This window comes from Netta rufina (assembly GCF_964035555.1).
Source record: "Netta rufina genome assembly, chromosome: 10".
NCBI lineage: Eukaryota > Metazoa > Chordata > Aves > Anseriformes > Anatidae > Netta > Netta rufina.
In genome coordinates this window covers 2891436-2918476 of record NC_140133.1, presented here as the reverse complement: position 1 = coordinate 2918476, position 27041 = coordinate 2891436, and the positions used below count along the sequence as shown (strand labels likewise).

Here is a 27041-nt window from a genome sequence, read left to right as displayed (position 1 = left end):
TGAGAACAAAAGCAATGTTTTTAAATAGAAAACTATTTCTAGTTTTCTGGCAAGCATTACTTATCAAGGCATCAACTTCCACAGCTGAACAATTGAATGGGACTCATAAAACAGACACAAAGTACTTACATGCTGTGAACCAGGAGATTTCAGTATTGTCATAAGGTACCTGTTGTTGAACTTTGAAAACTGGAAATTCGGATTTGGTTCACAACAGTGACTCTGTAAAAAAAAAAAAAAAAAAAATCTATTTTTTACTGCACTGGCTATCTATGTATCTTTTGAACTGTGCAAAATTAACTGTTGCAACTTATTTTCCTATCTATCAGCAAATCAGACCTTATATGATACAATAATGTGGGAAAGCAACATGTCTGTTTCATATTTACTCTTATCATCATTTTCTAGGAGGTGACTAAGGACCAAATCTTCATTTAAACAGGAGCCTCACAGAAAATAAGTGAAATTGTAAAATCCGTGAGATTTTACTCCAGAATCAGCCTTATTGGGTGACAATAAGACAGCAGAAGATACGGTCCAACATGAGTATCTGTAACACTGACCAAATTCAAAGTGGAAGATGTTCAGCTGTTATAGTGAGGATATGACACCAATTAAAAAAAAAAAAAAAGAAAAAAAAAAAAGTGCATAGCAAAGCAGCCTGTAAAGATACCAAAGTCCTTGTGTAATTAAAACAATACTATATTGATACACTAAGAAAATTTGGCTCAGCAGGAATTAAAAAAAAAAAAAAACAAAAAAAAACCATGAAATATGTTATGAGCAAGACCTTTTTCTTATAGAGAGTCACTCTTATAAGCATGTGTAAGTCACAGTAGCTCTTATTTTAATCCATTTATTTCAAGTAACTAAAGCCAATCTTTCAGCTTTTATGAACGTATAAACATGCTTATGTTTTTTTTAGAAACTTACATGAACTTACCTAGAAGTACATGAGACTTGGTAAAGTATTATATTTCCTTCTTTATTAAGGACACGTTCACCTACCTGACTGAGCCTAAAGTGCTTGCTAAAACATTGCTTTAAGATAGTTACAGATTCCATTACTGTAAGATGAAATCATAGCACCTATTGCACCCATCACATTTTTTCCCCCAAATCAGATATGAGTGTACAGGCTGTTGACAAATGTGCTGACCTGGGAGAGATCTGTCTGGTCTGTTCATTTAGATGATGAGGTAACCGTGGGGAAGTTCTATGCCACCTTCCTGATACAGGACTACTTTAGGAAATTCAAGAAACGCAAAGAACAAGGACTGGTGGGGAAATATCCTGCGAAGAATACCACGATTGCTCTGCAGGTGATTTTGTTTTTACATTTTAACTAACTATTTTGTGAGCTTACTTGAAATACCAGGTAGATGAATATTGATGATTGTGCAGTGCTGCAACGATTTAATTTAGCTGGGACTCTTTTGGCCCTTGTTCATCAGAAAAGTAAAACGTAACCCTGCTTTTCTCTCTATAACAAGGTAAGTGCAATAAATTATTCTCTGTGAATTACTCAAATGGTAGCAACAATTATAAAATTCCTCAACAAGTATAGTTGATACATCCAAGTCTAAAGTTGCTGAAGTAAAATCAGATAAATGAAGTTCTGAGCTATCATTTTTGTTGTTTTACTCCAACTGTTCAATTTCTTACGTTCTGACAATGTTATAAGCCAATTCTCAGGTAACTTCCTAACAGGTATTACCTCATAATAAAGATGTTTTTATATGGTATTTGCTTCCTAATTCTCATTGTTCTTTTTCTTTTCCATTCATGGTTACTGGTGAAATAAGTTCTTATTAACATTTTTAATGTTTGCACATTTTGAACTTCACTTCCATCAATATATTCTGTACGAAGTAATATTAGCATGCTATATTAATGCCTGTCTCTTAAACCAAGCTGTTAAATGGAACCCAGGACAATAGATTGACTAGTACTACTTGGCCATCTGTTTTTTTGGAAAGCCTGCCGCAAGCAGTCCATAGAGTATAAATGATCTGAAGGTTATATTTTGAATATTTTTATCCAGTGATACCCTTGGCATTATGAACTTTGAAATATGCAGATGGAAGGCTGCCCTCAAATAATTCCATATATCACACACTGCATCATTTTAATTGGATTATGACTCAACAAACTGCAGTTAATGCTGGCTGGATTCCTACAAACTGTAAAGATATTTAACCTTTCTGATGCAAGTTGAAGACTTTGTTGTGAAAATATCTAAAGGGGGAGGAATGTGTTAATCCATATACCTTTTTCTTTGTTAAAAATCCTGCTTTTTTTTCTCTTTTTCTTTTGTCTAACAAAACAATCTTTGCTGTCTGTAGTGGGCAATTTTTTTCTCATATTTCCTAATAATGTCTCTACCGGGAGCTCTGATACATTTGCTGTTCCAAGTCACGCATTTCTCTACAATAGGCAGAGAAAAATTCATCTCAATGCTTGTTACTGATGTATGAGCACATGGCTTGCCGGGACAATGTGAGCTATATTTGTACATCATCAGAGAGAAAAGAAATAACATGGGAAATGGAAGAGTTAAAAAGGAAAAGGCTGGAAACAGTTGAGAGGAAAGTGAAAGACACGAGATTGTTAGGAAGGAGTTTGCAGACTTTGAGCAGTATTTGGTAATAAGGAGCTCAAAATTAGTTCTAAGCCACAGTATTACAGGTTTCCACCTCTGTATTTGAAGTTGTGCATGTAACAGCATAGAAATAAGTAGAGTTTCCAAATGTGAGTATGCTCCATTGTTTATTATCAGATTGTGCTTCCTATTCAATGCCAAAGACAGAGAGAAAGATGAAACTGGGAAGAATTAACACTTTCTCTGTCTTTAGACAAACATTTCTCAGTTCAGAACAGCTAAAAATTGCACCATGAATGCTAGGAAACTGTTTTTTTGTTTTGTTTTCCTTCTGATTAAAACAATGTTCCTGTGGCAATAACATGATTCAAGCTAGTAGATAGGAAGTTGTTTCTTTCTTTCTCCACATTTTCCTGTTATACTTCTGTCTTTCTAATAAATGAATAATAATTCAGCTTCATCTACCAAATATCAGTAGAAAGGCTATTTCAAAGAAACCTGAAACCTATGGTTGGAAAAAAGCCCTGTCTTATGGGGCATTTAAAGGATTAGATGTTTGGACTTGATGATCTTAAGAGTCTTTTCCAACCTAAATGATTCTGATTCCTGTATCTATTTCTCCAAAGTAGATTATCAACAAATGTAACAAGTTAATTTTTTTCTCTTTATCTTGCTGACCAGTTTTGCTCAATCAAAAAATGATGTATTGATATGGTCAGAAGAGTTTATTCTGGAATAAAATCTTCCATATATATATATATATATATATATATATATATATATATATATTTTAGAAAGCTGCTGCTTATTATATTTTAGCTTCCTTTATAAAAATGTCAGTTATTCAGGAAGACTCACTTGGTCAGTGGGGCTAACAGTAAATTAGATCTCAGTTCTGATAACTGTTCCATCAATTCTATTTGCATTTCATCGTGAGTATGATATATAGGCTTGATAGCAGGCATTTTTCCATCCCTTCAGCTGTCAAAATCAACAATATAGGTTGTCTAACACCACATTTCTGTAGTGGAGGAAGGAGAAAAACATAAAGAGGCACGTTGTGGCACTGCCTAAATATTGTCTCCTGAATTTTTGGAGTTTTATGCTCCAGTCTGTAAGACTCACTCTGTATTGTCTCATTTCTGCCATTTCTCAGTTCCAGTCAAAACACATTTATAGTTAGCATTTATTGAATTTTCCAGAAGAAGGAAAGCTGGATCCTAGATGCCAATGTTCATGATACCAGATATGTGTAGTAAATAAATCACTGAAGGTATCAGACTCTTTGCACATTCAGAGAAAGAAGGGAACTGTAAGAAAAGAAAATTAATATTATGTTCTACCAAAATAACTTATCTGGAAAGAAAGGAATAGAAACTGGGAATATTTAAGATAGCTAACAGTGTAGAAGCTGTAAAATTAGTGTCTTCTAATTAGCGACAAAGTACAGAGTAGCATTTTAATTTATTTTTTAGTCATTAAGACAGGAGTCTTAACAAATGAAGATGTGAAACTTTCACCCTTTGCTTTCATATTATTTGGTTACATGAGACAAATTGCCTGTTGTGTCAAGAGAATTTCAGTGGTAGTCCCCTTGCCATTTTTGCATCAGAACCTTGACACAACTGGAATAAAGACAATGGCTTCTTCTGATAATAGGCTTGAGAAATGTTTGAGGGGGAGAAGCAGCAAAGTTTGGGTTGAGTAAGACCATTGGAATGGAGTTCCTGGCAAAACTAGATTTGCTTTGTGAATCTACAGCAGGCAGGAATTCCCCTTCTTACCCTGCAGTGATTGCATTCAGGGTGATTTTTGTTCTGTATAGCTCAGTTTGTCCTCAAGGCTGCAGCATTTGTAGTTAGCCTAACAAAAGCTGCTCTTTGGAAAAGAAGAGGAAGCACTCTAAAACATGAAGTGGGTCTCCAGAGTTTATCTACTCAGGCTGCTGAGTAAAGTCTTTTTGCCATGAAGTTTCAAATTCCTCCTCAGTCAGAAAAGTGTATTTCAAGTTATAACCAATAGCATTTGGTCTAAACTTGCGTATTGTCATTGAAACCATCTTCAGAAATAGTATAATGATGTTCCTTGGAACAACAACAGGCTAGAATGTTTTCTGCAGATTCAGGAGTTTTCAGTCCTTATGAAGGGAAGAAAAGCAGCTAGTTCTCAAATGATAGGTGACCAGTTTGCGTTAGCTATCTACTGACATTTTTGTTGTTATACACACTTTTAGGACATGAGACACAAAATTCTTTGGGGGTGAATTGCTCATAGTGCCTTTCTTATTCTATTAATCAATATTTATGCAATTAGAATGAATACATTCTTGGGATAAAACCAGAAAATTATATTTGTAGCAGTAGTTTAGGAGATGTCTTTTTGTGGTGATGGAAAAATGTATTGAGCCAAACAGTAGTCACATTGCTGGTGAAAATAAATGTTAAGTGAAGCATGATCAGGTTTAATTACTTTCATCTGTTAATTAGAGTAAATGAATTAATTTGATGCTCTTTTTACTAGGGAACGTGTGCTCTAAACTATATAACATTCGCATCTGTATTTCACATTTATTTACACACAATCCACTTTGTTAATATCTGCAAATAAAAGTTAATGGATATTTCCCTTCACATCATAAGGACACAAGCTCAATTTATTGAGCTGAACTTGATCTTGGGAATGTGCTTTGGGTTAAGTTAATTATGCTTTTTATCTATGAAAATATTGTAAGTAATATCAACCCTACAGGAAACTTGAGAGAAGGTAGACCTCTAGTAGGCATCTATTGAGGGGTTAATATGCTTTGTTCAAGTTCAATTTAATTGCCTTCTGTGTTCATGTTGCATTCAGAGAAGGGCTTAGCTTCACAGGAGTCACAGTTTGACCGAAAGCACGGAGCTTTTGTGCCATTGTAGAGCAGTGCACTCAGCCTCGGTGTTAAGAGGGTGGGCTCAATGAAGATGAGGAACACTGGGGAATCAAGACTTGGCTACTACATCTCTTATGTTCACTGCTATAGCGTAGGTCTATTTAGATATTTTTCTGCATGCTTATTTTCTTACTTCACTAGTTCTGGCATTGTGTTCCATTCTTACTGCCTTCAGGTTATTTTATGCTGTGACAGTGCATCTGTTGTGGTTTTTTGTTCTTTTTGATTTTCTTTGCTATAAAATAAACAGCTATTAAAAATGTGTTCATTATCACATTCATTATACAGCAGTTCATATGAACAGTTTCATAGTCATATACTTTCAGTACTCTGAAACTCTTAAGACATTAGCATTTAGAATTCATGTTTATGCTTTATTTCAGATCTAATTAGTTTATATAGCAATATGCGTAACTATCCAGCATTCTTCTAAAGTCTGTGAAGCATATTATACAAGTGTCTGCCATTTCATGATATCAGTATAAAATGCCTCAAGTAGGGAGAATTGTTTGTTTTATGTGACTAGAACTACTGTGGCGATTGTGATTCTTATTATTTAGACTGTTGTGTTTACTCAGCTTAAAATAAGCTCAAACTTCATCTGTGTGTAGGTTGCATGATGCCTCTAAATGGATGTACACTGAGTTCAGATATAGGGAAAATTATCTTTGTGCAGTTCCAGTATTCATAAACCTTCATTTTTTTTTCTAAAAGTCGTGACTCTGAAGTCTTGCATTATACACAAACTTCTCAACATAAAATGTGAATCTAAAATGGTGCTACTGTTTTATGAATACTACAGATGCATAAAATTAATCTTAAAACTATTTAGCATTTGTTAAAAGCAATCTTTTTGAAATATTTAACTTCTTAATATTTTCATGCTTAATTTGACTTTTAAATATTTTTGCATTTTGGCATGTGATACTTTTCAAGTATATTTAGGTTCTGAATGACCAATTGAGAACTATAGTTATTAATCATATGACAATTTCACCACTGAGGGACACCTACAGTTCTATTCCTTTAAATTTAAAGGCACACATGTCATCTCAGTGCTGTGTCAGACATGGGGGCATTGCTAATCGTCTCTAGAGCTGCTGTTTAGCACACAGCACTGATGTATTAGTGCTTTGTGCCATCTTGAAAACATTGCAGGTGCTATTATGCCTCATAAAGCACAGCTGTACAGAATTATTGTGTTAATTTGAAGTCATCTTGTGTATTTAGAGGAAAGCCTATTTAAAGACATGCTTGGTTTTATTATGTAATTATGTTTGGTGCACTCTGTGTCATGAAATAACTAACTATTGGTCTGATATATCTCATATTTCCCATGCCTAGAATGAACAAATTAAACAAAAAAAAGGCATCAAAAATAAATTTTGGAGAGAAAATGTCTGAATAAGAAAGAGCTTTTATTTTTTGCAAATTTGTAGTGAAATGTATAGAATGGAATTAGAGTCAAACAAATACAGTAGCATGTATCTCTTCTATTCCACTACTTCAAAGAAATGTCAACAAAATGGAACAATATGAATAGAACCAACAGATGTCCTTTTGCAGAAGAGCGTGAATAATTCAGTGGTGCAGTTTTGGAAAAAACAAAACAAAAACCCACTATTTTTTCCAGTCACATATCCACTAAGCAAAAATATTTGTGAATAGCAAATAATGATACTCTGTGTTGGAAAGTTAGAGATAACAGAACTGAAGAGTTGTGTGTTCTGTAATAATCTGGTATTATTAATGCATTTTCTTAGAAAACTGATCCGTTTGACTGATTTAACAACCTTGAACCAAGCAAGTTTCCAGACTGGTGAGCTGAGATGGATATTAGACATACATACGATGGTAGAACTGACCCCATGCTTCTTGAAATAATGTGATTTATATTTTGACCATCAAAAAATAGGAAATAAAATTATACTTATTCACATTTATATTTATTTAGGGAATAACTTTAAAGGTGTTTTTACTGATGAAATAGCATAAAATAATCTTGAAGCTTCCTTTAAGGAAAGGCAAAAATTCTCTGGACAGGAGAAAATCTGCAGAAATCAAGAATCTGTCTTAAGAAGTAGATATAAAGGATAAAAGGTAGACTACAGAGAGTGTCACCCCTTCAGCAACCATTACTAACTAAATGAAATGTTATGAAAAGTCTTATATCAGTCTTTAATTCCTACCAGTTGTTCCGTTTATGGAAAATAAAAAGGATTTAACTGTGATTTCCTTTCGTCTGCAGCTCTGACAAGCCACGTGAGGAAGTAGTTTCTGTATAGCACTAAAATTTGACATTTAAAAAAAAAAAAAAAAAAAAAAAAGTCATTTTATTATGATGCCTCAGAAATGTGGCTGGTCTTGATTCATTATATGTATATATATATAACACAAAATGTTTATGAAGTTCTTAGGGAAGTAGTTGCCTGCTATGGACTTCAGCAGTTGTAGGAACAAAGAAACAAGCACTCCTCCCTGAAAAATGCAAGTAAATCACTGTCCAGGGAAGGACAGTGCGTAGTTCCATTGTCCCTGTAGGGTTCTTGCTGTGAGTAGGCTAAACTGGTCAATATTGCAGGGGAAAATGTGTATCAGAAGGACCTTATTTTCCTTTTCAACTAATGGAAAGATGTGGGAAGGGTTGGTCTGATTTTGTGTTGTTTTGTGATATTATTTTTTATTTAAGAGATCTTTGATTTGCTTCTAAAGTACTTGAAGGTAAAAGTCAAACATTTATCAGCCCATGATTTCTTTGTGATCTTCACAGAAGACCTGAAATGTAGTTCAGAGGAGGGATATTCCTACTGGCAGACAAGTACCAGTGCCTGCCTTTTTACATCAGCCCAACTTCAGTGAAGTTGACTGATATAATGAGGGGTTGTCTTCTCACCACTAAGAGCTTACCATGAGAGTTTATCTCATGGTGCAAAGCCCTTCTGCTGTAAAAATTCATAGATTGCTTAGAATACTTTTCAACTGCTCCATGTAAAATGTGGCAGTACATGGGAGTAGTCACTTTACTGACAGACTTAGCAAAGTCAATCCGGGTGATTCTGTTGGAGCAAATAACCTAACGGATATTTTAATTCTGCAAGCAGGTGTTGCTTGTAGAACCTATGGCTTTGGTACTGGATGTCAGTAAATAAAGCTGATTGTTTGAGTACACTTTGAAAAGTGTACTCTTACATACTGTGATTCAGGTTTTAATTTTCTGCTGGTGACTGTCATTGCAAAGGGTCTGTCACAGGAAAATTAGTATTACTGAGGAGAGATGAGATGATAAAAGCTGCCTGCTCTTATTTATTCTTTTTAAGAGGGAGTAATTTACCAAGAAATATACCAGAAGGAAGTGGGAAATGTAATTACATGATTATTAGATATGTTCCTGCCAAACATTTGCCTTTTCTCAGTTTTCAGGTATATATTTATGGGACTTTGTCACAATTTGGCATACAGGAACATAAGCTAGTAGTTTTTGCTAGAGATAAAATGTATAATATTGCTGTCTGAGAGCATTGCATTCAGAGAAGGGCTTAGCTTGAAGGGAGTTGGGGTTTGACCAAAAGCATAGAGCTTTTGTGCTCTATTTTGTGCAGTGTGCTCAGCCTCAGAGGGTGGGTTGATGAAGATGAGGAACACTGGGGAATCGAGATTTGGCTGCTACATCTCTCACATTCACTGCAATAGTGTAGGTCTAATCAGCTATTTTTCTGCATGCATATTTTCTTATTTTAGTACTTCTGGCATTGTGTTCTGTTCTTACTACAGTTTATGTTATAGTGTCGGTGATTTGGAAGTGTAAGTGATTACTCTCACTAGTGACAGAGTAACCAAAATATAGTAGTAATCCTCTGCTAAATAAATACTAAAGCCTTTGGTCTATTTTGAAATTTGTACCTGGGAGTGTTAATTCTACTTCCCTTTAGAACCTTACAAAGTGATGCCATTAGCAACCTTGCTAAACTTGACTATGTAATTAGCACAGGAAGTGAGAAAAAGCACAGCGCATTCATGAAAAGTATGTTGCATATTAACTCCCTAGTAAATGATTTTAGAGACCTGTTCTATTACAACATAACTCTCAAAGATCATTCTTGAGGAAGAAAATGTAATTGCCAAGTTCACATAGCTAATGTGATTATTCAAGCACCATTTTCAGGAGGTGAAACACCAGTAGAGTGAAACCTGAGCAAGAACCTGTGTATCAGCACAGGCTGATACAATGCTTTTTAGTTCTTCCCTTTCCAGGTTCTGGTTGCCCACACTGCATAAATGCAATTTTGCTCCCCAGCAAACTGGCTGTTCCCACTGGGGTCTAAAAGCTGGGTGCAGTGCTGCAGCGAGCTCCCAGGAATGTGTGTGATGGGCAGCAGGAATGGGACCCAGCCATGCCTGGTACCTGCCAAGGCCCTCCAGCTCAGTCTGTGCTCTGAAACATGCAAAATGCTCCACCCATCTCCATGCCACCCCAGGAGAAGTAACGTGCCCCAATGGGCTGGTCAGCCTTCACGTCTGTATCAAAAATGCACAGAAAGATGATAAATCAGGCTTTTAGATCGTGATTGTGTCAAGTGCCATGCACGCTCTTTATATGTGTAAGTGTAGCACTAGTAAAGGGGTAAAAAAAAATTGATTTCTTCTGAACCTGAGAAGAAAAAAAAGAGTTGGGGAGAACAAGGTTGTGGTTTTTTGTTTGTTTGTTTTTCTTTACACAGTGGCAGCCAGAGTTAAAATAGGAAAAATATCATCTTTTCAGAGTAGGTAAGGCATACAGAAGCACGGAATTGTTGGGCACAAGGATGCTGTCTGTTTGCTCTGTGATGTGTAGGGGTCTCTTCGGCAGTTCTAGCACAGACACTCTTGCTAAAAATGCCTTTTGATAGTAGGCTTGAGAAGGAATATGAACCTTCTCAATACATGCTGAGGCCCCTGCTGCTGTAGCTGGATGGATTTCTGTTCTACACTGAAGGTTCACATCTGTACCTGTGGGCAGCACAGATGAGCTGGAATTATTTCACTGCTTTCTTTACAGTCTGAGCTCTGCTAAAACTGCTATTGCTGGAGCAAAGATCCTCTTGTGTTTCCTGCATGGACACAGGCTGCAAACACGTTTTTAACATTAAATATACATCTTTTTGAAATACGTTTTATTAAAGTACTTGTTGATTGCTTATAATTTCTTGTAAGATGAATTTTGTTTCCGTAGGGTTCCATAAACATCAGTGGTCCTTTAGTCAGGATCTACACAGTGGTAATAAGGACACTTCACTTCAGCAGGACTGTACTGGACTACAAGCCTTTTATTAATGACAGTAAAGAGACATAGTAGGATGCATCATCTATGAATATCAGAATACAAAAATGTGTTAACTGTTTTTTAGTAATTTTACATGTCTGTGACTATAGAAGAATTTGCATTCCTAATATGTTATGATATTGTGATTGATTTAGGCAGGACTAAGGACACTTCACGATATCGGTCCTGAAATACGCCGAGCTATATCCTGTGACTTGCAAGATGATGAACCGGAGGAAAATAATCCAGAGGAGGAGGAGGATGTTTATAAAGTAATGTCAGAACACAGCTCTGTGACTTCTTTGTTGTTGATGTTGTGTTATGTAATATAAGGTTTATAGAATGAGTTTATCCCCGAATGTAGAAGAATAATAAAAGCCTCAAACCAGAAAACGTAAATATTTAATAAACACTTGTAAATGTAAATATTTAATAAACATCAAGTATGTTTTATGTCTATCTAGAAAAATGGTATTACCAGGACAACTGCATCTCATCATAAATTTAGGAAGGAGTTCCAGCAAGAGTCATTCTTCTGCTCCTAATTTCTTCTCCCTAATTCTTATTTTTTCTTTAGTAATTCCTAAGAAATGTGTGAGTCTTGCATGTGCCTATGAAGACAGCTCAAACTGAGATAGTGGCAAGGTTTAAACAGTAAATGTCTTAACATCTGCAGTGGTGGGTAGGAAGAAGAGATGAACAGGAAAACCATAAGAGTTGCAGAGCTGCATATTTTAAAAGAATTCCTAGAATTGCACAGAAGTCAACTCACAAATGCCAGTTCCACTTTCCTGTGAGGGATATCAATAAGAATTAATTGGGGAAAAAAGTTTGGTTTTCCTCTTTTATGCTTTAGCTATTCAGGCTAATGGTGAGCACTTAAAGTTGGTATTGTAATTAGCAAATTGTTTTTCAGCTAGCAAGAAAACTTAATTCTTTGCAACGTTTCAGAAGTAGATGTAAAGGCATGTTCCTGCAGTAATTGTCAGAAGCTCATAGTTTGCTGTCCTTTACAAAAAGAGGAGGATGTGGTACTGGAGACAGTGGTGCAGTGACCATCAGTAGATGCATTTCTCTGCCAACCATCATTACCTCCTGTCTTCTCTAGATTGAGCTTCAATTCTGAGCTGTCATCCAAGACACACCCCTGGCTAGAAAGGGAGGCTACATAATCTGGGTTAGATGTAAAAGAGAGCTGCATGTCATAGTCATAATTTATCACTTAATTCTTTCTCATCATCCATTTCACTCTCAGGACTGATAAAGAGTTACTGCTCTTTCTTATATCTCTGCAAGAAGAAAGAATGGAACCACTGAAGCTTAATGCTATCTACTTGAGATATGCTTGCAAACTGTTGCATGGCACTCCATCCTGTCTGAGTGTCACCTGTTGCAAACCAATGCTCTGAGAAAATAGGAGAGAATTCCACCAAAGTGTTCTCAGAAATTACACAGTCCTGTCCCTTTTTGAGGAATTTGGTGCATGTTCTTCATGTATGAGAATCTAGGTTTCTCTTGTGTAACAAAACACAGAGTAAGCTGGATGTCACATTTAATTGTATGGAAAAAGAAAAATGTTCGCTAATTTGACTCTGAAATACAAATACTGTCATTAGCACAATCACATCTCTATCACTTCAGCAGATCCCATCTGAATCATCATATATTAGAAAGAAAAATCACGTTTATTTGATACTTTGTATGCATGTTGGAGAGAAGTAAGTCATTGCTGTCAGAAAATGTTTTTTGTACCTGATGTTATTTTTTTCTTTCTCTTCCCCTAAAATAGAGGAATGGTGCCCTCTTTGGCAACCACATAAACCATATTAGCAGTGACAGACGAGATTCATTTCAACAGATCAACACCACACACCGTCCTTTACATGTTCAACGGCCTTCAATTCCATCTGCAAGTGATACTGAGAAAAATCCATATCCAGGAAATTCTATATACCACAATCATCATAACCACAACTCAGTAGGAAAGCAAGTTCCAAACTCAACAAATGCCAATCTCAATAATGCCAATGTGTCCAAAGTTGTCCATGGAAAACACACAACTTTTGGAAATCATGAGCATAGATCTGAAAATGGTTACCATTCATACTCCAGAGCTGATCATGAGAAGCGTAGAAGGCCAAGCAGTAGAAGGTAAACTTACGAAAATAATATTTGCTTTTAAATTAATGTATATGTTTTAAATCCACTATAAGAAAAATTGTGCTGCATTAAACTAATTCATATATTTAGCTTCATTTCAGTTCCCTATTACTGTACAAAACTTAAACTATAGCTTTGATATGTGGGAAAATGGTGTAACTTTAATAAGGTTTGAAAATAGTCATTTTATTTAAAATGAAATTATTACAGTACAGACAATGTAATCACCAATGGATTTCTCAAAGCTACCTGATTTTAAAGTATCTTTCTCCATAATTTCATGGCTTACCTGGATAGAACCCGCTACTATGAAACATACATTAGGTGAGTTTACTTTGTTCTGATATAATTCAAAAGCACAAAGTAGATTTTTTTTTCTTTGTTCATTTAAAGAAGCAGTGTGGTTCTCCAGACTAACTGCATGACAATGAATATGCTGATAAATTAACGTGAAGAATGCTAAGTCAGATTGTCCACTGTTCTAAAAGGGTAAACTTCTCTTATAGTTCAAAACTATTCAAACCCTCCTAAAGTCTGCACAGGTTTGTGCAGTTTTCAGCAAACAAAAGATCACACCTGGTGGTAGTCCTTGTGTAAGACTGACTTGCGTAAATTGGAAAAAAAATGATGTTAGCTTTTGTAAATACTTCTATGTATGATCCCATTTATAAGGGGCCCAAAATGTATCCTGGCCTTGTATCTGAATATTTTCTAAGACAAGATTTTAAAATTAGATGTAGTCCGTTATTTGAAGTGCATTGCTAAATGTGCGTTCAGTTGTAGCTTTTAGTGTCTAGATTTGGACACGCATTTTTCTTGGAAGAACCTCAGTGAATGCTCCTTAATATTTTAGCTATGTGGCAACCTTCCAAGATTTGAGAGAGGCTGTTTTTCTACCAAGTACTTTGAATTTATATATTGTCTTAAATGTATTCAACTTCGCAGAACATCCCCATGTTAATTATTTTCATATTTGTACCATAAACAAAGAAAGGAAGGCCATGAAGAAACAGGTAAACTGCTTCTATTCTGAACTGTAGTTCTACAGAATTTACTATAAAGTCATATTCTGCCTGAGTTGTTAATTCTTTTTTATTGAATGCACCTTCAAAGAGCTATGTCTAAACTATAATCAGTCCCAAGTATTTATTTGCTGCTTATAGGTCTGACTCTGGTGATGGACGTCGACCTACTATTTGCCGTGAAGAACGTGAAGTTCGAGACTATTGCAATGATGATCATTATTTGGGAGAACAGGAATATTTTAGTGGAGAAGAATATTATGAGGAAGACAGCATGTTATCAGGAAGCAGGTGAGGATATTTGTTAAACTGAGAAAAGATTTCAGGAACATATGTATGTATACATATATGCTCCACTAAGAGTACTTACAGTGAAAATTTTCTAATGAGGTTAATACTCCACAACTGCTGGTAAGTGAAATGGTGAATAGAAATAGTGTAGGTTCAGCAAACCTTTGTGTTTGACATCAAGTGCTAGATTCAGCAAAAGTTCTGTACAAGATTTTAAGCAAAGCAGAAAGTTCATTTGAACAGAGTATAAACTAGTATAAAGTTGTGCATAACCAAATAAGCCTTTTGTTTATAAACAAAATTTCAATTACAGTGGAATTAAGGGTTAAGGTCAGCTAAAGGAACTTTTAGAAATGGTTTTCTTCTTGTAGTATTAGCTTAACTGATGAATTGGATGTCTTTCTTTTGAAAATTTTCATTATTACCACTTTATTAATAATGTTCCTCTCAGCACCATTTTCTGTCTCCCTGATACAATCACTGTCACATTTTCCTAGCCTTTAGGTGATTGGAATTGATAGTTTTTATGGTTTGTTCATATGTTTTATGGAAACATCATAGATTGCATTTCAGTCAGATTATTGGCATTTGTTACACATTTGTATTACTGAACAATGTGCAGACTTGTATTGACCAGACTCTCCTTGCTGTAACTGCACAGTTCTCATTTTGTAACCCAGTTCCTCTTGGTTTTCTCACTCATTTGTGTCAAAACTCAGAATAGTAGCCTAGCTAATTGTGGTATTTTTGTCACGTAGGGTTAGTTTGGTTTTTTTTTTTCAAGGTCCAGCTGTGTGTAACAACTGTTACCTGATTGTTTGTTTTTAACTCCTTTGATCTTTGCATTTAATAACTTAATTTTAAGGGGGAAAAAAAAAAAGCCTTAATTTAATTTTGACAAATCAAAGCTTTTCACTGCAGCTTTGTTTCACACAGTCTTCAGAAGTGGACTGGGATAGGATTTCCTAACTTTAAAAGAGTGGTTCCTAAGTTACTTTGGCTTGAGTATTACTGCTGTGATGTGGCTTCAGCAATGTCGCATCTTAACCTTTCATTTGGACTTAAAAGATCGTCAGTAGATTGTGGTGTTCTTCCTCACAATAGCTGTGCTTCCCTCTGATGAGTAAATTTAACAACTGCTCAAAAGTAGTAGAGGAGTTTATTGCCTTTTATTTTAGAGCCATAAAAGAATACACACAAGTGACAGACACTCTTTATTCTCCTCCTCCTCTCCTATCTTTTTTGCCATCTGAATTTTGACAAGATTGGCACACTCATGTGCATCTTGTTGGATTGCACAGAAGCCAAGATTTGCATAAAAACTAAGTTATACAGAATTCTCAAGCCACTCATTTTGATATGATAATTACAGCCAAATAATAACCTTACAGGATTTCATTTTTGACAAGTATCCAAGTGTATAAGGCTGAGTTCCATTCTCTGGGTTTCTGTGTTCCATAGCTAGGATTCGCAAAAGAGAATGGCAGGAGCAGAACAGAATATTGTTTTTGTCTTTTAAGCAATTTATATTTTAGCTTGTAATGGTAAAAATTACTTCACTGAAAATATACTGATAAAAAATTAATCTGAGAATTTATTATGTAATTATACTGATAGAAATGTTCATGCTCACTATCTCAAAATCAGTTTGCATACAGAACATGGGTTTTAAAACTGAGTCATGTAATTGTATAATGCAGTTATACTTGGTTTTGCTTGGTTATCTTCTAGAAAACACCTAAATAGATCACCTTACAGAAACTCTGAAATAACATTTACTTTATTGTACTTTAACTCAGGCATATATATGATTACCACTGTAGACATCACTGCCATGACTCAGATTTTGAGAGACCAAAAGGTTACCATCACCCACATGGGTTTTTTGAAGAAGATGATTCACAGACCTGTTATGATACAAAAAGATCTCCTAGGAGACGGCTGCTACCTCCAACACCGACACGTAAGTACATTAAGAACAATTTGTTTGCAAACCCAGAATTATTTAAATTTATTTAAAAAATAATCCAGTTTCAAAATGCTTCTTTGTAAACTGGATTTAAAACAAGACATTTCTCGATTAATGTTGCTAGCAGATTACTGTGTACAGCAGAAGAACCTATCCATCCTGAGACATTGCTCAACCTAGAGATCCTAGCACACAAGTCAGCCTTTTTAATATCTCTTGCCTCACTCATGCAGTAATATGAAAATAATTGATTTAACTGCTAGTTTTAACTTGAATCGGTAAATGAAGAGAAAGTAAGGTAGAATGCAGCAGTAGTTTTCTCTGAAACTTTGATCAGAGGAATTCAGTCTGTGCCCCCTTATCCAGACCCACGGATGTGCTGTGCTGCTGTTATCCCTCTGGAACACCTCTGGACCTGCTGGCACGTCCCCATCTCTTGGCAGACATGCTGCTTACTGGCACTGGGACCGCTTCCATTTATATCTTTACCTCTTGCTGCTTTAGTAAACAGTAGACTGAAATATAGCAGTTTTCAAGGAAAACAGAACCAAGAGAGAGCTTAATGGTGTGGGGTTGTGGGTTTTTTGATAGTTTTTGTTTTGTTTTTCTGCCCAAAGAACTTTGGAATGCCTTTAGGTTTTTAATGTGTATCTCAAATCCCTGTGAAAAATAACAGCATTATCCTGGACCAAGCATCTATCTGAGATTTACACTGGAAATTCACTCTGCCATCTGTAGAAAGCACCTTAAAATTCTGTGCTGCTCCTGATTGGGAAAACGTTTCAGTGTATAGATTGAATAATTTTTGCCAACATATGTTTTTACTCATTTCTTTAACTGTTTTTTCTTTTAGTTCTCAGATCCTTCACTTGGTTTCCCTTCCTCTCAAGCACAGTGTTTCTCTGTCTGCATTACTAAGACCTGTCAGGCTTCTTATCCTTTAATTTTGTTTTTGTATGTTCCAGGCCACACTACAGAGGTTAGCAGTGCTAATCCTCTGGTGAAATTAGGTGCAGATGCAAAGGTTTTGGAGTTTGGCCTTCTGACACTTCACAGGGAGGAAGCACTTTGTCTGGGTTGTGAAATGCAAACTAAACTCCCTTCGAGTGTTAAACTAACAAGGGTTGGTGTGGAGGGGTGGATGCGTGAGAAACATAGCTCAGCTCCATGCCACCCCACAGTGTCCCTAAGGGTACTCAGGTATAGCATGGTCAGCACTGCCAAGTCTGTTACACGTGTCCCTGAGTGCTCTGACCATATACACAGTGCCATCTGGACATGTAGGGCACACAGCTCCTGAGGATAAGCCTGCGACTTTCTGACCTTAAGTGGGGCAGATAGAAAAAAGCACAAGGACTGAGTCTCATTCTACAAAGGGTAATAGCTCAGCTCAGCTGAATGTCAGCGTACAGAAAGCTGATGGCTTTCCTCCAGCAGCAGCAGGGAAAGATTTCAGACAAAGGGGGGGGCTGTGAAAGGAGATTTCTGTACATCTTTCTACAAGCTGCTCTGATAGCAGAGGAATTTTAAGCCAGAGAGATGGATGCTTCAGATATCCGTTCCATAAACTGTAGGATAACAACCTTCTTGTAAAAATCCTCTGTGGTCTTCCTGTGGAAGTGTTGGAAAGGCTGAAGGCTTCCTGTGACTGCAGCCTTTTGGCTCCATTTAACTTTTCTGATGAAGTTCTGATGAGAGTATACAAAAAATGTCTTCAGAGGAAGTTCACCAATAGGGTGAACTAAGCAGGGTGCTCTTTCTTACATGCAAGCAGCTAGATGAATGTACTAGATAAGAGGGTATTTGATATCCTAGGATAAAAGGACCTACTTTTGATCTAAGTTACATAAGGGTGGCATAGGAAGAGCTTCAGAAAAGCCCTTTGACTTACACCAGTATAATGGCACAAGAGCACAGTCAGGCCTCCTATCTTAAGCGTTTTTTTAATGTTCAGGAGCACAGATGAGAAATTTTAGAGGCTTAGTATCTCAGCAGATTTTAAAAGAAGTTCAAGGCTATTATTTGTAGTTAGTTTATGTGCTCTTTGACTTGGAAGGAAGCCTTCATGTTCTCACTTAAAGTGTTAAAAAAGTACTGGCAACATTGCACTACTAGCATCTGAATTCAAACCAAGTTCATGTAACATCCATTATCTTGTCTGAGTACTATAGTTAGTAAATTGAGCTCTGTCAGGCCTTCTAGAGGTTTTTATTGCAAACTCATCACTGTATTATCTGAGTATCTTCCAGAAGTGCCCTGAGAACTAATGCTCATGTTCTTTCCATCTGTCTTCTGGAGAGAAGCATCTGCAAAATGTCCTGTTTTGGATAAGGGAGCTTTATTTATTTTTATTTTTATTTTATTTTATTTTATTTTATTTTATTTTATTTTATTTTATTTTATTTTATTTTATTTTATTTTATTTCAGAATTGGGACATTTAGCATTTGTTAGGATCAGGAGCTAAGGTTCAGGTTGATGTTCCAGTATATATAGTTTGCTATAGAGTTAATGAAAAGAGATGCAGAGTTTGTATTAAAAGTAGACTGAATCGCCTTTCGGGGGAGCCTGGTTTCATCTTGTGGCTCTTTAAGGAACCTCAGTCATTGCTATCCAGCATTAAGGGGCCGGTGATAATTATGGTGAATCTAGAGTTTATGGCAATTAACTCTTCAACTCTCTTTACCACAGTCCTGGTGTTGGAAAAAAAGATAGAACTTTCAATTAGTTTCAAGAGAGCAAAATTTTGTATCATTCCTTTGTGCTGTCAGACTTTTTCCAATTTTCCAATGAGGACATAGCTGGATCCTAGCTGCTCTTCAGCATCCAGGTTTTCTTCACACTGAAACTAACATAAATGAATGTCACCATGTGCTATTACCCATCGTTCCACAGGCTTTCACCAAGACCAGATGAAACAATTCCACATGAGCCAAACATCTAGATCCAGTTTAGATTTCTATTTTTTTTTTCTTTCTGACATTTACATGAGCAGTAAATGTTCTTCGTAACAGCAGAGAGCATGGCTTATCATTGTCTTAGGTAACACAACAAACATCAGGAATCAATAATGTTTAGTTGACTTGGACTTGCACCTGGCTTTTAATATTGCACGCTGCTTCCAGGGAACTGGGGATTTGGTATTTTCTTGGGGAAATCTGTCTCATTAGAATGAAGAGTTTATGGGAAAGAAGGAATAAACACTTTTTAACTATTCACAGGATTTTACAGCAAAACCCTGAATAGTCTGAATCAATTTGCTGCATTATACAACGCTTGCTTTGTCAACAGAGCTGCTTCAAATTGCGTCACGTTAGGCTACTCATGTTTCTGCCTAGGACCGTGTTTGCTCATGTGCTGAATCTATCCTTTATTTATTATCAGCTGTTTACTTCTGTTAGCAGACTTTATTTCTCATTGGAAGGATATCTTTTTATTTGTGTGCTAGTTGGCCCACACTGAAATTGTGGAAATAATAAACTTGCAGGAAAAGAAAGTATTTTATTTTCCTAATGAATTATGGTTTCCCTGTAGCAAATAGACGATCTTCCTTTAATTTTGAATGCCTCCGCCGACAAAGTAGTCAAGATGACATACCACTCTCTCCAAATTTCCACCATCGCACTGCTTTACCACTTCACTTAATGCAGCAGCAGGTAAATCCATTTTTTTTTTTAAACTAATAATGAATTCCGTCTTTTTAGCTTCCATATTGTACCTCTGACTGTCATTGTTGCTTGAAAAAGTACTAGTGGATTTTGCAGTTTGCCTGTGCACTACTTCCAGGCCACGTGTGTACCATGTTCTTTCTGCTAGCTGCTAGATGCAAGGCTCCTCTAACATCTGCCTTCTACAAAACATTGAAAGTGGGTAGTTTGCCCCGTGATTCTTTAAGTGGAACAAGCAGCTGGCAAACCCCAGTTTTGACCAGGGCTGAATAATGTGGCAACCATTGATTGATCTTTGCACATGGAGTTACTCAGCTGCGTTTGCAAGTACAACCTATACATTTTCTGCAGCTCATTACCCAGCTCTTGTGCGGCCCTGAGAAAATGGTAATTTGTACAGCCTAGAGATACCATCCATGAGCCATTGAAAATGCTCAGTAGCTGCAAGCTGCTACTACTGCAATTCTTAAGCAGCCTGCATTTCCCTTGGTCACCTGGGTGAGTTCCTGAAGATCTTCCACCGATCTACTGAGTCGGGGGAAACAGGAAAATCTGCGAGTCAGTACTTTGTGTGCAAACCTCAGTGACTGCAGTATTTTCTGCCTGCATAAGGATTTAGTAAAAAGTTTATCTTAATGATTTATCTCTGAGTCAAAGTGTACTGTTTCATTTGGTGCTGCATAAAAACTAGTGTTGTTTCAATGAAAATAGGACAATGAATTTGAATTTCTAGACAATCTTGCAGCTCCCAGTATGTAATGTAATAGAGATATATAGCACTAGATGGTCATTACAATGCATGAGGACATTGCTGTGAAATATAAAGGTGCTTTGGGATAATTAAAAGATGTTTTAACAAGCATAGGCAATATATGGTGAATATAAATTAGCTCATGTTCTGTGTCTGGAGCTGCATCTGATTTGTGTGAATCAGATTATTGCTTCCTATTACATTGTACGTACATCTACTTACTTGATCTAGACTAGATCTTGTGGCATGTAGTCTTACTCATTTTTTGATGTTTTTAATTACTTCAAATTAAATTGAATCATTTGGTTTCATATGATCAAACAAAATCTTTCTGTGGCACAAGTCTCCTATCCCCTGCATCATCATGCAGAGAGGACTTGTACCAGTAAGAAAAGTTTTTAAACAATTCTAAATGATGCCAGGTGAACAGGTCACTCTTCCCCAGAGGCTGAGGAAAGCAACGTGCTTAAACCAGTTATAATAACAGAAAAAAAAAAGTACAATTTTATCTTCTATCTACTAATCACATTTCTGTTTCTCTTTTACATGACTCTTAAACATCAGAAAATGCTAACTTTGCATTTTAGCAAAAAAAAATTTTTTAGCAAACAGCTTGTTTGCTAAAATCAGAAATGGGTATGACTGAGCATTTGAAATCTCTGTTTTAAAATTCTTTCCCACACCAGGTCATGGCTGTTGCAGGTCTGGATTCCAGTAAAGCTCATAAACATTCACCAAGTCGTTCAACACGTTCCTGGGCAACCCCTCCTGCAACCCCTCCCAACAGGGACTGCACTCCATATTACACACCTCTAATCCATGTTGACAAGGCAGAATCTACAGAGCATATGAATGGTAGCCTGCCTTCCTTGCACAGGAGCTCCTGGTACACAGATGACCCAGATATTTCCTACCGAACATTTACACCAGCCAATTTAACTGTACCTAATGACTTTAGGCATAAACATAGTGACAAGCAGAGGAGCGCAGACAGTTTGGTAGAAGCGGTAAGTATTGCAGAAACCTCTAAAGTAGTCAAGTGTGTCTGCTCAGTTTTTATGTTAACTTTAAAAAGCACATTGTTCAGTTCATATGATCTCCCTGAAAATGTGGCATTTTCACTTTCAAATGAAACGTTTTTTAGGTAAAGATAGGGGAACTTCTTCTCAGTTGTCATGTTATAAAGGATTTCAGGTAAATCCAAATCTTAACATAAGTGTGAGGGAGCTGGAAATCAAACTGCAAGAAATAAGTGGAAGAAAAATTGGAAACACTTCAAGGACAGGATTTAAAATGAAATTTAAGTTTATTAGACAATGAGGATTAGTTGTAAAGTATCCTTCTACAAGGGCTGATGGGGAAGGATAACAGACCAGTTTTCTCTGTATTTTTTTCTATATAAATACATCACTATTTTTGAAGTAATCTAAATAAAAGAACAAGAACTCTGTGGAATCAATATACTAGGTGTGGAGAGGATGAATAAGGACCACAAGGTTTGAGTTGTAGTATACTAAAGAATGCTAAGAATTCCTTTGTATTATATATAAAAAAAAGGGGGGGGGGGGGGGGGGAGGATTTGGAGATAAGTAAAATAATGTACTGCATTTCTGAGTATCATAGTTACTGTTCTTGCTTCCATCTATCACTTGGATCATTGATTTGCCGAGGCGATGGGCTCCGAAGCAGACGCGTTGCGCAGCGGAGCGGGGGATCGGGACAGGCAGGGCTTTTTTCCGGCACCGAGCCCACTCGACGCAGCCGAGGGAGCCGCCAGGGCACGGCAGCCCTCGCGAGGGAGGCGTAGGCGGAGCCAGCAGCGCCCCCCGTGCCCTGACGATCAGAAGCAGCCCCTGGGAGCGCGGCGAGCAGGGCGGGCACACAGGGCGGGGCAGGGCGGGGCAGGGCGGGGCAGGGCAGAGCATCCCGCCCTGCTCAGGAGCAGCTCGGCTGTCAGCTGTCTGCCTGGAGCTGAACCGCCATGGTCTGCACGAGGCAGAAAGCTCTTTCTAGAAAGTCTGTGATGACCCAGACTGAGTGCCCGCTCAAACATGCGGCAGTTCAGGTCTCTGGATGCAGGGAGTGCCTGAGCCTGTTGTTGCCCTCAGAGGGCACCGTGTGTGTGAGGTGCGAGCAGGTGGATGACCTGGTCCGCCTGGTGGCGGAGCTCAAGGAGGAGGTGGAGAGGCTGAGGGCTATCTGGGAGTGCAAGCGGGAGACAGACTGGTGGGGCAACTCCCTGCCAGGCCTGAAGGAGAGGTACCGGGCTGAGACACCCCAAATGGGGGTGGACCCCCTGCCCTGTCGCAGTCGGGCAGAGGGAGGGGACCTGGGAGTTGAGGGATGGAGACAGGTCCCTGATCGACCTCGCAGGCAATGCCCCCCCTACCGGCCCCACCTTCCCAGGTGCCCTTACACAACAGGTTTGAGGCCCTGGAGCTTGAGAGACTGGTGGGTGAGGATGAGGTAGCAGGTCTACCCAGGAGGATGCCTAGGCGAGGAAGTTGACTCCACACCTCAGGACTGCCTCCACCAAGAAAGACAGAAGGGTAATCGTTGTAGGCGACTCCCTTCTCAGGGGAACAGGGGGCCCTATTTGTCAGCCTGACCCTACCCGCAGGGAAGTCTGCTGCCTCTCTGAGGCCAGGGTCAGGGACATTGCCAGAAATCTTCCCAACCTGGTTTGCCCCTCTGATTGCTATCCTCTTTTGATAGTCCAGGCTGGCAGTGATGATATTCAAGAGAGAAGCCCGAAGGCTATCAAATGGGAGTTTAGGGGACTGGGAAGGTTAGTGGATGGAGCGGGAGTACAGGTGGTGTTTTCTTCCATCCCTACAGTGGCAGGGAGGGGTACAGAGAGGACATGGAAAGCCCATGTGATAAACCCGTGGCTCAGAGGCTGGTGCCAACACAGGATTTTTGTTTGTTTTTTTTTGACCATGGGGCACTTTACACAGCACCCGGCTTGATGGCCGCAGACGGGTCCATATCTCTAAGGGGAAAATGGATCCTAGGCCAGGAGCTGGCGGGCCTCATTGAGAGGGCTTTAAACTGGATAAGAAGGGGGACAAGCTGAAACAAGGCTTGTTAGAGCTGTGCCAGGGGTAACAATGGCTAGGCCAGAGGAGAAGGCAATGGCCCAACTGAAGTGCATCTACAGTAATGCACACAGCATGGGTAACAAACAGGAGGAGCTGGAAGCCATCGTGCGGCAGCCAGGCTACGACTTGGTTGCCATCACAGAAACGTGGTGGGACCACTCTCATGACTAGAGTGCTGCAATGACTGGCTATAAGCTCTTCAGAAGGGACAGACAGCACAGAAGGGGTGGTGGTGTGGCTCTCTATATCAGAGTTTTCATGTCATGGAACTTGAGGCTGGGAATGATAAGGTTGAGTCCCTATGGATTAGGATCAGTGAGCAGGCCAACAAGGCAAGCATCCTGGTGGGAGTCTGTTATACACTGCCGAACCAGGATGAGGAGACAGATGAGGAGTTCTACAGGCAGCTGACAGAAATTGTGAAATCGTCAGCGCTTGTTCTTGTGGGGAACTTCAACTTTCCAGACATATCCTGGAAGCACAACACAGCACAGAGAAAGCAGTCTAGGAGGTTTCTGGAGAGCGTGGAAGATAACTTCCTGACACAGCTGGTTAGTGAGCCTAGGATGTGATTGTCGGGAGCTGTCTTGGGCAGAGTGACCACAAAATGGTAGAGTTCTCTATTCTTGGCGAAGTCGGGAGGGGGACCAGTAAAACCACAGTCTTGCACTTCCATAGGGCTGACTTTGAGCTGCTCAGGACACTGGTTGGCAGAGTCCCTTGGGAGGTGGTTCTGAAGGGCAGAGGAGTCCAGGAAGGCTGGGCGCTCTTCAAGAAGGAAATCTTAATGGCGCAGGAGCGGTCTGTCCCCACGTGCCCAAAGACGACCTGGTGCAGAAGAAGAATGGCCTGGCTGAACAGAGAATTGTGGCTTGAGCTTAGGAGAAAAAAGAGGGTTTATAATCTGTGGAAAAGAGGGCGGGCCACTCAGGAGGACTACAAGGATGTTGCGAGGCAGTGCAGGGACAAAATTAGAAAGGCCCAAGCTCATCTGGGGCTCAGTCTGACTACTGCCGTTAAAGATAACAAAAAATGTTTTTACAAATACATCAATGCAAAAAGGAGGACTAAAGAGAATCTCCATCCTTTACTGGATGCAGGGAGAAACTTAGTTACAAGAGATGAGGAAAAGGCTGAGGTGCTTAATGCCTTCTTTGCCTCAGTGTTTAGCAGCAAAACCAATTGTTCTCTGGACACCCAGTACCCTGAGCTGCTGGAAGGGGATGGGGAGCAGAATGTGGCCCTCACTATCTATGAGGAAATGGTTGGCGACCTGCTACAGCACTTGGATGTGCACAAGTCGATGGGGCCAGATGGGATCCACCCAAGGGTACTGAGAGAACTGGCAGAGGAGTTGGCCAAGCCACTATCCATCATTTATCAGCAGTCCTGGCTATCAGGGGAGGTCCCAGTTGACTGGCGGCTAGCAAACGTGACGCCCATCTACAAGAAGGGCCGGAGGGCAGACCCAGGGAACTACAGGCCTGTCAGTTTGACCTCAGTGCCAGAGAAGCTCATAGAGCAGATTATCTTGAGAGTCATCACAAGGCACTTGCAGGGCCAGCAGGCGATCAGGCCCAGTCAGCATGGGTTTATGAAAGGCAGGTCCTGCTTGATGAACCTGATCTCCTTCTATGACAAAGTGATGTGCTTGGTGGATGAGGGAAAGGCTGTGGATGTGGTCTACCTTGACTTCAGCAAGGCTTTTGACACTGTTTCCCACAGCATTCTCCTCAAGAAACTGGCTGCTCATGGCTTGGATTGGTGTATGCTTTGTTGGGTTAAAAACTGTCTGGATAGCTGCGCCCAAAGAGTCGTGGTGAATGGAGTCAAATCCAGTTGGAGGCCAGTCGCTAGCGGCATTCCCCAGGGCTTGGTACTAGGGCCGGTCCTCTTTAATATCTTTATCGATGATCTGGATGAGGAGATCGAGTGCAGCCTCAGTAAGTTCACAGATGACACCAAGTTAGGTGCATGTGTTGATCTGCTTGAGGAAGCTCTGTAGGAAGGCTCTGCAGGAGGATCTGGATAGGCTGCACTGATGGGCTGAGGTCAACTGCATGAAGTTCAACAAGGCCAAGTGCCGGGTCCCGCACCTGGGGTGCAATAACCCCAAGCAGCACTACAGGCTGGGAGAGGAATAGTTGGAAAGCTGCCAGGCAGAGAAGGACCTGGGAGTGATGGTTGATAGTCGGCTGAATATGAGCCAGCAGTGTGCTCAGGTGGCCAAGAAGACCAACAGCATCCTGGCTTGCATAAGAAGCAGTGTGGCCAGCAGGGCTAGGGAAGCGATTGTCCTCTTGCGGGCTCTGGTGAGGCCGCACCTCGAGTACTGTGTTCAGTTTTGGGCCCCTCACTACAGGAAGGACATCGAGGTGCTTGAGTGGGTCCAGAGAAGGGCAACGAAGCTGGTGAGGGGCCTGGAGAACAAGTCCTATGAGGAGCGGCTGAGGGAGCTGGGCTTGTTCAGCCTGGAGAAGAGGAGGATCAGGGGTGACCTTATTGCTCTCTATAGGTACCTTAAAGGAGGCTTTAGCGAGGTGGGGGTTGGTCTGTTCTCCCACGTGCCTGGTGACAGGACGAGGGGGAATAATTGAAAGTTGCGCCAGGGGAGGTTTAGGTTGGATATTAGGAAGAACTTCTTTACCAAAATGGTTGTTAGGCATTGGAATGGGCTGCCCAGGGAAGTGGTGGAGTCACCATCCCTGGAGGTCTTTAAAAGACGTTTAGATGTTGAGCTTAGCGATGTGGTTTAGTGGAGGACTTGTTAGTGTTAGGTCAGAGGTTGGACTCGATGATCTTGAGGTCTCTTCCAACCTAGATGATCCTGTGATTCTGTGATTTGTGATTTAGCATGGAGTTTCTAGTATTTTCCACAAATGAAAAACATTTTTATGATCTGAATGTCCTTCCATAATTCCACTTTATATCTCATTCTCTCCTCTCCATCTGCCAGGTACTTATATCTGAAGGCTTAGGAAGGTATGCAAAAGACCCTAAATTTGTCTCAGCTACAAAACACGAGATTGCTGATGCGTGTGACATGACTATTGATGAGATGGAAAGTGCAGCAAGTAATCTTCTCAATGGAAATATTAGCAATGGGACCAATGGTGATATGTTTCCCATTTTAAGCAGACAAGATTATGAACTTCAAGACTTTGGTCCTGGCTACAGTGATGAAGAACCAGAACCAGGACGATATGAAGAAGACTTAGCTGATGAAATGATATGCATTACAAGCTTATAG

The 27041-nt window shown here is 39.2% G+C and overlaps 1 protein-coding gene across 1 annotated transcript in view; it reads left to right on the top strand.

Moving 5' to 3' along the window:
- The window catches only part of CACNA1D (calcium voltage-gated channel subunit alpha1 D), a gene marked incomplete at both ends in the record, with an annotated part of 188769 nt that extends 161728 nt beyond the window's left edge, over positions 1-27041 (top strand). Inside the window, 9 exons of the mRNA XM_084292806.1 lie at positions 1192-1322; positions 10986-11102; positions 12620-12981; positions 13288-13314; positions 14154-14303; positions 16103-16266; positions 19806-19927; positions 21377-21697; positions 26748-27041. Of these exons, the coding sequence (XP_084148932.1) occupies positions 1192-1322; positions 10986-11102; positions 12620-12981; positions 13288-13314; positions 14154-14303; positions 16103-16266; positions 19806-19927; positions 21377-21697; positions 26748-27041 (1688 nt within the window). The remainder of the gene's footprint in view (positions 1-1191; positions 1323-10985; positions 11103-12619; positions 12982-13287; positions 13315-14153; positions 14304-16102; positions 16267-19805; positions 19928-21376; positions 21698-26747) is intronic.